General features: G+C 44.7%; 1 protein-coding gene across 3 annotated transcripts in view; it reads left to right on the top strand.

Annotated features, from left to right (window-relative positions):
• The window catches only part of pi4kb (phosphatidylinositol 4-kinase, catalytic, beta), a gene marked incomplete at its 5' end in the record, with an annotated part of 13,293 nt that extends 2,830 nt beyond the window's left edge, over positions 1-10,463 (top strand). For all 3 annotated transcript variants that reach the window (XM_079227438.1, XM_079227437.1, XM_079227436.1), the window contains 8 exons: positions 141-368; positions 4,593-4,820; positions 4,932-5,041; positions 5,701-5,805; positions 5,968-6,091; positions 6,166-6,431; positions 9,033-9,165; positions 9,779-10,463. In XM_079227438.1, coding sequence (XP_079083564.1) covers positions 141-368; positions 4,593-4,820; positions 4,932-5,041; positions 5,701-5,805; positions 5,968-6,091; positions 6,166-6,431; positions 9,033-9,165; positions 9,779-10,081 — 1,497 coding nt within the window. In that variant the 3' untranslated portion in view covers positions 10,082-10,463. The remainder of the gene's footprint in view (positions 1-140; positions 369-4,592; positions 4,821-4,931; positions 5,042-5,700; positions 5,806-5,967; positions 6,092-6,165; positions 6,432-9,032; positions 9,166-9,778) is intronic.
• Positions 10,464-11,392: the final 929 nt, after the last annotated feature.

Here is an 11,392-nt window from a genome sequence, read left to right as displayed (position 1 = left end):
AACCTGACGCACAAACTTCACCTGTCTGTCTCTCTGAGGACATGTGAGGTAAGACAGGTGAGACTTTACCGCGACACGTCCTCCTCTAATCTCTCTCTCTCTCTCTCCCTCTCTCCATCCCTCCTCCCCCCACCCCCCAGCCGGTGCGCCTGGCCCCCCAGAGGGAGTTCATCAAGTCCCTGATGGGCATCGGGAAGCGTTTGGCCACGCTGCCCACCAAGGAGCAGAAGACCCAGCGGCTGATCTCAGAGCTGTCACTGCTGAACCACAAGCTGCCGGCGCGCGTGTGGCTTCCGACCGCCGCCTTCGACCATCACGTGGTGCGCGTACCGCACACGCAGGCCGTCGTGCTCAACTCCAAAGACAAGGTCAGAGAGGCCGCTAAGGCTGGGCGGTATGGCCAAAAATTCATATCACTGTATTTTGTAAGATTCTGCTGGTTTCATGGTATTTTTCCCGAGTAAACGCATTCATTCATTGACGCCGTAAAGCACTCGCTCCAACTGGCCAGCAGCTGTTTGTACGTTGGTACATGGAGGGTGTTAGGAAGCTACACATGGAGGGACTTAGGACCCAGGGGAATGTAGTTGAAAAAAAAAACAGTGACGGAGTTTCTTCTTGTTGTGATCGTGGGCCCTGCATTACCCTGCATGCAGTTCAGCAGTGTAATTTTACAAATGTACAATTATTAGTTACAAATTGTTTCACAAACTGTTGTGTGGTGAGGTTTTACCTGTTAAAGAGCGTTAGTTGTGGGTTATTAATTGTTGTTATAAAGTTATAACCATGACTAAAGTTATAACCATGACTAAAGTTATGACCATGACTAAAGTTATGACCATGACTAAAGTTATAACATGACTAAAGTTACAACATGACTAAAGTTATAACCATGACTAAAGTTATAACCATGACTAAAGTTATGACCATGACTAAAGTTACAACATGACTAAAGTTACAACATGACTAAAGTTACAACATGACTAAAGTTAGAACCATGACTAAAGTTACAACATGACTAAAGTTACAACATGACTATAGTTACGACATGACTAAAGTTACAACATGACTAAAATTATGACCATGACCTAAGTTACAACATGACTAAAGTTACAACATGACTAAAGTTACAACATGACTAAAGTTAGAACCATGACTAAAGTTATGACCATGACTAAAGTTACAACATGACTAAAGTTACAACATGACTAAAGTTACAACATGACTAAAGTTAGAACCATGACTAAAGTTACAACATGACTAAAGTTACAACATGACTAAAGTTACAACATGACTAAAGTTATAACATGACTAAAGTTACAACATGACTAAAGTTACAACATAACTAAAATTACAACATGACTAAAGTTACAACATGACTAAAGTTACAACATGACTAAAGTTATAACATGACTAAAGTTACAACATGACTAAAGTTACAACATGACTAAAGTTACAACATGACTAAAATTACAACCATGACTAAAGTTACAACATGACTAAAGTTACAACATGACTAAAGTTACAACCATGACTAAAGTTACAACATGACTAAAGTTACAACATGACTAAAGTTACAACATGACTAAAGTTACAACATGACTAAAGTTACAACCATGACTAAAGTTATAACCATGACTAAAGTTATAACCATGACTAAAGTTATAACATGACTAAAGTTACAACATGACTAAAGTTACAACATGACTAAAGTTACAACATGACTAAAGTTACAACCATGACTAAAGTTATAACCATGACTAAAGTTACAACATGACTAAAGTTACAACATGACTAAAGTTACAACCATGACTAAAGTTATAACCATGACTAAAGTTACAACATGACTAAAGTTATAACCATGACTAAAGTTACAACATGACTAAAGTTACAACATGACTAAAGTTACAACATGACTAAAGTTACAACATGACTAACGTTACAACATGACTAACGTTACAACATGACTAAAGTTATAACATGACTAAAGTTATAACATGACTAAAGTTATAACCATGACTAAAGTTACAACATGACTAAAGTTATAACCATGACTAAAGTTACAACATGACTAAAGTTATAACCATGACTAAAGTTACAACATGACTAAAGTTATAACATGACTAAAGTTATAACCATGACTAAAGTTACAACATGACTAAAGTTATAACCATGACTAAAGTTACAACATGACTAAAGTTATAACCATGACTAAAGTTACAACATGACTAAAGTTATAACCATGACTAAAGTTACAACATGACTAAAGTTATAACATGACTAAAGTTATAACATGACTAAAGTTATAACCATGACTAAAGTTATAACATGACTAAAGTTACAACATGACTAAAGTTATAACCATGACTAAAGTTACAACATGACTAAAGTTATAACCATGACTAAAGTTACAACATGACTAAAGTTACAACATGACTAAAGTTACAACATGACTAACGTTACAACATGACTAACGTTACAACATGACTAAAGTTATAACATGACTAAAGTTATAACCATGACTAAAGTTACAACATGACTAAAGTTATAACCATGACTAAAGTTATAACCATGACTAAAGTTACAACATGACTAAAGTTACAACATGACTAAAGTTATAACATGACTAAAGTTACAACATGACTAAAGTTACAACATGACTAAAGTTACAACATGACTAACGTTACAACATGACTAACGTTACAACATGACTAAAGTTATAACATGACTAAAGTTATAACCATGACTAAAGTTACAACATGACTAAAGTTATAACCATGACTAAAGTTATAACCATGACTAAAGTTACAACATGACTAAAGTTACAACATGACTAAAGTTACAACATGACTAAAGTTACAACATGACTAAAGTTAGAACCATGACTAAAGTTACAACATGACTAACGTTACAACATGACTAAAGTTAGAACCATGACTAAAGTTACAACATGACTAAAGTTACAACATGACTAAAGTTAGAACCATGACTAAAGTTACAACATGACTAACGTTACAACATGACTAAAGTTACAACATGACTAAAGTTACAACATGACTAAAGTTAGAACCATGACTAAAGTTACAACATGACTAAAGTTACAACATGACTAAAGTTATAACATGACTAAAGTTACAACATGACTAAAGTTACAACATGACTAAAGTTAGAACCATGACTAAAGTTACAACATGACTAAAGTTACAACATGACTAAAGTTACAACATGACTAAAGTTAGAACCATGACTAAAGTTACAACATGACTAAAGTTACAACATGACTAAAGTTACAACATGACTAAAGTTATAACATGACTAAAGTTACAACATGACTAAAGTTACAACATGACTAAAGTTACAACATGACTAACGTTACAACATGACTAACGTTACAACATGACTAAAGTTATAACATGACTAAAGTTACAACATGACTAAAGTTATAACCATGACTAAAGTTATAACCATGACTAAAGTTACAACATGACTAAAGTTACAACATGACTAAAGTTATAACATGACTAAAGTTACAACATGACTAAAGTTACAACATGACTAAAGTTAGAACCATGACTAAAGTTACAACATGACTAACGTTACAACATGACTAAAGTTAGAACCATGACTAAAGTTACAACATGACTAAAGTTACAACATGACTAAAGTTAGAACCATGACTAAAGTTACAACATGACTAAAGTTATAACCATGACTAAAGTTACAACATGACTAAAGTTATAACCATGACTAAAGTTACAACATGACTAAAGTTACAACATGACTAAAGTTACAACATGACTAAAGTTATAACCATGACTAAAGTTACAACATGACTAAAGTTATAACATGACTAAAGTTATAACCATGACTAAAGTTACAACATGACTAAAGTTACAACATGACTAAAGTTACAACATGACTAAAGTTACAACATGACTAAAGTTACAACATGACTAAAGTTATAACATGACTAAAGTTACAACATGACTAAAGTTACAACATGACTAAAGTTAGAACCATGACTAAAGTTACAACATGACTAAAGTTACAACATGACTAAAGTTACAACATGACTAACGTTACAACATGACTAAAGTTATAACATGACTAAAGTTATAACCATGACTAAAGTTACAACATGACTAAAGTTACAACATGACTAAAGTTAGAACCATGACTAAAGTTACAACATGACTAAAGTTACAACATGACTAAAGTTACAACATGACTAAAGTTACAACATGACTAAAGTTACAACATGACTAAAGTTACAACATGACTAAAGTTATAACATGACTAAAGTTACAACATGACTAAAGTTATAACATGACTAAAGTTACAACATGACTAAAGTTATAACATGACTAAAGTTACAACATGACTAAAGTTACAACATGACTAAAGTTACAACATGACTAAAGTTATAACATGACTAAAGTTATAACCATGACTAAAGTTATAACATGACACAGAGCGACAACAGTTGTTACGGCTATGCACCGGTATGACGGTACCGTATGGAAATTTGAAACCTCCTCGGGCTCTGCCGGTCACGTGACCTTCCTCGCGCTGACCCCTGCGACCCCCCTCAGGCGCCGTACCTCATCTACGTGGAGGTCCTAGAGTGTGAGAACTTCGAGACGTCGAACGTTCCGATCCGGATCCCGGAGAACCGGATCAGGAGCACCCGTTCGGTGGAGAACCTGCCGGACTGCGGCATGACGGCGGACCAGAGGGCCGGCAGCTTCTCCACGGTCCCCAACTACGACAACGACGACGAGGCCTGGTCCGTGGACGACATCGGGGAGCTGCAGGTGGAGGTGAGCGAGTCGTCTTTCTAAGTGTTGTGGAGGAACCAGAGGGGGCCGAGGACGGAGCCTTGAGGAACGCCACGGGGGTTCATGAATATACGCTGTCGTTGCCTCCTTCAGCTCCCGGAGATCCACACCAACAGCTGCGATAACATCAGTCAGTTCTCCGTGGACAGCATCACCAGCCTGGAGAGCAAAGAGCCCGTGTTCATCGCCGCTGGAGACATCAGGTCTGCTCACACGCTTCATGATCGTATCAGAATCTATGAAGGAATACCTACGTGTGTAGAACATGTGGAACACAAGGTGACCACACGAGGCCCAATTCGTGTAGAGAGCAGTGTTGAAAACACCAAGCGGGGGGAAAAGCACAATAGACAGTACAGGGTTGTTACGTCATGGAAAACCTGGAAGAGTCATGGAGCTTTAAAATGGTTATTTCCAGGCCTGGAAATAAAAAAAAAAAGTTTAGTAAAAAAAAAAGTTTAGTGAAAGTCATGTATACGTGTTATATTCATGTGTTCATGACGTTCATTTACGCTGAGTTTGAAATAATTAATATGATTTTAAAAGAAAGACTCAGAATATAAGCAGGCATACATACAGGCATCTATATAAATGTTTATTCTTTTAATCAAACTATTGTCTCATTCATTTGAGTCATTTAAGGTTTACTGTATGCTTTGTGTTCTCATTGTTAGTTTAAATACTACATTTACTCACTTTTTACTGTTTACACCCAGACTTCACTAAATGTTTGTCATGACATTTGGTTTAAAGTCATGGACTCATTGGTCAGAATGTGTATGAACCCTGTAGACTGTAAAGTACACAATAAATACAAAGTCGTGTTTGAAGCTGGTTTTGAGGCGTCCTCTGCGTGTTGCAGGCGGCGCCTGTCGGAGCAGCTGGCCCAGACCCCCACCACGTTTAAACGGGACCCTGAGGACCCGTCAGCCGTGGCCCTGAAGGAGCCCTGGGAGGAAAAGGTCCGGTAGGTGGAGGTGTTTATGGAGCTCAGTGTGACGCTTCAGGCTGCTGACACGTTCTTGTTGGACCGGCCATCCACACTGCTACAGCTCTCTGTTCAGACTGTAGGGTTTATTTCTGACTAGTACATGTATGTCTGTGTATACTAAAGCTAGCTCTCCCTCAGGCGCATCAGAGAAGGTTCTCCGTACGGTCACCTGCCTCACTGGAGGCTCCTGTCCGTCATCGTGAAGTGTGGAGACGACCTGAGACAGGAGCTGCTGGCCTCCCAGGTGCTGCAGCAGCTCAAGGTAGTGACCTCACCGCGTCACGTGACCACGCGCACCAATGACACGCAGCCTCCTGTAACGCTGTCCTCCTGCAGGCCATCTGGGAGCAGGAGCGCGTGCCCCTCTGGCTGCAGCCCTACAAGATCCTGGTGCTGTCGTCGGACAGCGGCATGATCGAGCCGGTGATGAACGCCGTGTCGCTGCACCAGGTGAAGAAGCAGAGCCAGCTGTCCCTCATGGACTACTTCCTGCAGGAGCACGGCGCTCCGACCACCGAGGCCTTCCTGTCCGCGCAGAAGAACTTCGTCCAGAGCTGCGCCGGGTACAGCCTCATCTGTTACCTGCTGCAGGTGAAGGACAGGTGAGTGACACACACACACACACACACACACACACACACACACACACCTCATCTGTTACCTGCTGCAGGTGAGAGACACACACACACACACACACACGCGCACGCACACACACACACACACACACCTCATCTGTTACCTGCTGCAGGTGAAGGACAGGTGAGAGACACACACACACACACACACACACACTCGTACACACACACTCGTACACACACACTCGTACGTACACTCAGACACACTCGTACACACACACTCGTACGTACACACACACACACACACTCGTACTCACACACTCGTACGTACACACACACACACACTCGTACACACACACTCGTACACACACACTCGTACGTACACACACACACACACTCGTACGTACACACACACACACACTCGTACTCACACACTCGTACGCACACACACACTCGTACGCACACACACACTCGTACGCACACACACGCTCGTACGCACACACACACTCGTACGCACTCACACACTCGTACGCACTCACACACTCGTACGCACACACACACTCGTACGCACACACACACTCGTACGTACACACACGCACACACACACTCGTACGCACACACACACTCGTACGTACACACACACACACACTCGTACACACTCACACACTCGTACGCACACACACACTCGTACGTACACACACACACACACACACACTCGTACGCACTCACACACTCGTACGCACACACACACTCGTACGCACACACACACTCGTACGCACACACACACTCGTACGTACACACACACACACACACTCGTACGCACACACACACTCGTACGTACACACACACACACTCGTACGCACTCACACACTCGTAAGCACTCACACACTCGTACGCACACACACACTCGTACGCACACACACACTCGTACGCACACACACACTCGTACGTACACACACACACACTCGTACGCACACACACACTCGTACGCACACACACACTCGTACGTACACACACACACACTCGTACGCACTCACACACTCGTACGTACACACACACTCGTACGCACACACACACTCGTACGTACACACACACACACACTCGTACACACACACACACACTCGTACGCACACACACACTCGTACACACACACACACTCGTACGCACACACACACACTTGTACGTACACACACACACACACTCGTACACACACACACACACACTCGTACGCACACACACACTCGTACGCACTCACACACTCGTACGTACACACACACTCGTACGTACACACACACTCGTACTCACACACTCGTACGCACACACACACTCGTACTCACACACTCGTACGCACACACACACTCGTACTCACACACTCGTACACACACACACACTCGTACGCACTCACACACTCGTACGCACACACACTCGTACTCACACACTCGTACACACACACACACTCGTACGCACTCACACACTCGTACGTACACACACACTCGTACGCACACACACACTCGTACGTACACACACACACACACTCGTACACACACACACACACTCGTACGCACACACACACTCGTACACACACACACACTCGTACGCACACACACACTCGTACGTACACACACACACACACTCGTACACACACACACACACTCGTACGCACACACACACTCGTACGCACTCACACACTCGTACGTACACACACACTCGTACGTACACACACACTCGTACTCACACACTCGTACGCACACACACACTCGTACTCACACACTCGTACGCACACACACACTCGTACTCACACACTCGTACGCACACACACACTCGTACTCACACACTCGTACGCACACACACACTCGTACGCACACACTCGTACGCACACACACACTCGTACGTACCCACACTCGTACGCACACACACTCGTACGTACACACACACACACACTCGTACTCACACACTCGTACGCACACACACTCGTACGTACACACACACACACACTCGTACTCACACACTCGTACGCACACACACTCGTACGTACACACACACACACACTCGTACTCACACACTCGTACGTACACACACACACACACTCGTACTCACACACTCGTACGCACACACACACTCGTACTCACACACTCGTACGCACACACACACTCGTACTCACACACTCGTACGCACACACTCGTACGCACACACACACTCGTACTCACACACTCGTACGCACACACACACTCGTACTCACACACTCGTACGCACACACACACTCGTACTCACACACTCGTACGCACACACACACTCGTACTCACACACTCGTACTCACACACTCGTACGCACACACACACTCGTACTCACACACTCGTACGCACACACACACTCGTACTCACACACTCGTACGCACACACACACTCGTACTCACACACTCGTACGCACACACACTCGTACGTACACACACACACACACTCGTACTCACACACTCGTACGCACACACACACTCGTACTCACACACTCGTACGCACACACACACTCGTACGCACACACACACACACTCGTACGCACACACACACACACACACATCTGTGTGAAGGTGAGGTGATGTCACTGCTCACCCCAGGGTGCTCGTGTGTCCTTCAGGCACAACGGGAACATCCTGATGGACGCTGACGGTCACATCATCCACATCGACTTCGGCTTCATCCTGTCCAGCTCGCCCAAGAACCTCGGCTTCGAGACGTCGGCCTTCAAGCTCACCGCCGAGTTCGTAGATGTGAGTTCTTGATGTCATCCGTTCATGATGTCATCCGTTCATGATGTCATCCGTTCATGATGTCATCCGTTCATGATGTCATCCGTTCATGATGTCATCAGTTCATGATGTCCTCATCGTTGTGTGTGTGTTTCTCTCTCTCTCTCTCTCTCCCCAGGTGATGGGCGGCCCAGAGGGAGACATGTTTAACTCTCTCTCTCTCCCCAGGTGATGGGCGGCCCAGAGGGAGACATGTTTAACTCTCTCTCTCTCCCCAGGTGATGGGCGGCCCAGAGGGAGACATGTTTAACTCTCTCTCTCTCTCCCCAGGTGATGGGCGGCCCAGAGGGAGACATGTTTAACTCTCTCTCTCTCCCCAGGTGATGGGCGGCCCAGAGGGAGACATGTTTAACTCTCTCTCTCTCCCCAGGTGATGGGCGGCCCAGAGGGAGACATGTTTAACTCTCTCTCTCTCTCCCCAGGTGATGGGCGGCCCAGAGGGAGACATGTTTAACTCTCTCTCTCTCTCCCCAGGTGATGGGCGGCCCAGAGGGAGACATGTTTAACTCTCTCTCTCTCCCCAGGTGATGGGCGGCCCAGAGGGAGACATGTTTAACTCTCTCTCTCTCCCCAGGTGATGGGCGGCCCAGAGGGAGACATGTTTAACTACTACCGGATGCTGATGCTTCAGGGTCTGGTGGCAGCCAGGAAGCACATGGAGAAGGTTCTGCAGATCGTGGAGATCATGCAGCAGGGAACCCAGCTGCCCTGCTTCCACGGCTCCAGCACCATGCGGGCCCTGAAGGACCGGTTCCACATGAGCCTCACCGAGGAGCAGCTGCAGGTTCTGCTGGAGCAGCTGGTGGACGGGTCCATGCGCTCCATCACCACCAAGCTGTACGACGGCTTCCAGTACCTCACCAACGGCATCATGTGACTGTGTGTGTGTGTGTGTGTGTGTGTGTGTGTGTGTGTGTGTGTGTGTGTGTGTGTGTGTGTGTGTGTGTGTGTGGCCGTGAACAAATGAAGACTGATGATCCTCCTGTTTTTATGTCTGGACTGCAGAGACGATGAGCCTTCCGTGTCGGTCCTACTCTTTTATTATTCTCTTGTTCCTTCTCTCCTTCTCCTCCTTCTTCTTCCTCCATATTTGGGCAGATGTCCCTGATTGGCTGCTCAGCCGGACTCTTAGCCAATCAGAGAGCAGCCCAGTCTTAGTGAGGTCTCCAGGACCGCTTGTCACTTCCTGTTTTAGCCTCCGCTGTAAACCACTGATCCCAGACCAGTTTGTCCTCTGACCATTAAAACCAGTTTCACGTCTGATGACCAACCGAGACTCTTGTTGTTTATTATTATTCTTATTATTAGAATAAACTCTGATGGAAAGATGCTTTAAAATGTCAGAAATGCTTTAGAAATATATATATATATTATATACTACTGAAAATGGACAAAAGAAGGAGTGGCTTGTCCCTCACAGGGACCCTTACTACTGGACATGACAAAAGAAGGAGGGGCTTGTCCCTCACAGGGACCCTTACTACTGAACATGACAAAAGAAGGAGTGGCTTGTCCCTCACAGGGACCCTTACTACTGAACATGACAAAAGAAGGAGGGGCTTGTCCCTCACAGGGACCCTTACTACTGGACATGACAAAAGAAGGAGGGGCTTGTCCCTCACAGGGACCCTTACTACTGGACATGACAAAAGAAGGAGGGGCTTGTCCCTCACAGGGACCCTTACTACTGAACATGACAAAAGAAGGAGGGGCTTGTCCCTCACAGGGACCCTTACTACTGAACATGACAAAAGAAGGAGTAGTTTGTCCCTCACAGGGACCCTTACTACTGAACATGACAAAAGAAGGAGGGGCTTGTCCCTCACAGGGACCCTTACTACTGAACATGACAAAAGAAGGAGTAGTTTGTCCCTCACAGGGACCCTTACTACTGAACATGACAAAAGAAGGAGGGGCTTGTCCCTCACAGGGACCCTTACTACTGGACATGACAAAAGAAGGAGGGGCTTGTCCCTCACAGGGACCCTTACTACTGAACATGACAAAAGAAGGAGGGGCTTGTCCCTCACAGGGACCCTTACTACTGAACATGACAAAAGAAGGAGTAGTTTGTCCCTCACAGGGACCCTTACTACTGAACATGACAAAAGAAGGAGGGGCTTGTCCCTCACAGGGACCCTTACTACTGAACATGACAAAAGAAGGAGTAGTTTGTCCCTCACAGGGA

This window comes from Taurulus bubalis, assembly GCF_910589615.1.
Source record: "Taurulus bubalis genome assembly, chromosome: 12".
In the NCBI taxonomy this organism is placed as follows: domain Eukaryota; kingdom Metazoa; phylum Chordata; class Actinopteri; order Perciformes; family Cottidae; genus Taurulus; species Taurulus bubalis.
This window is presented reverse-complemented; position numbering and strand designations above follow the sequence as displayed.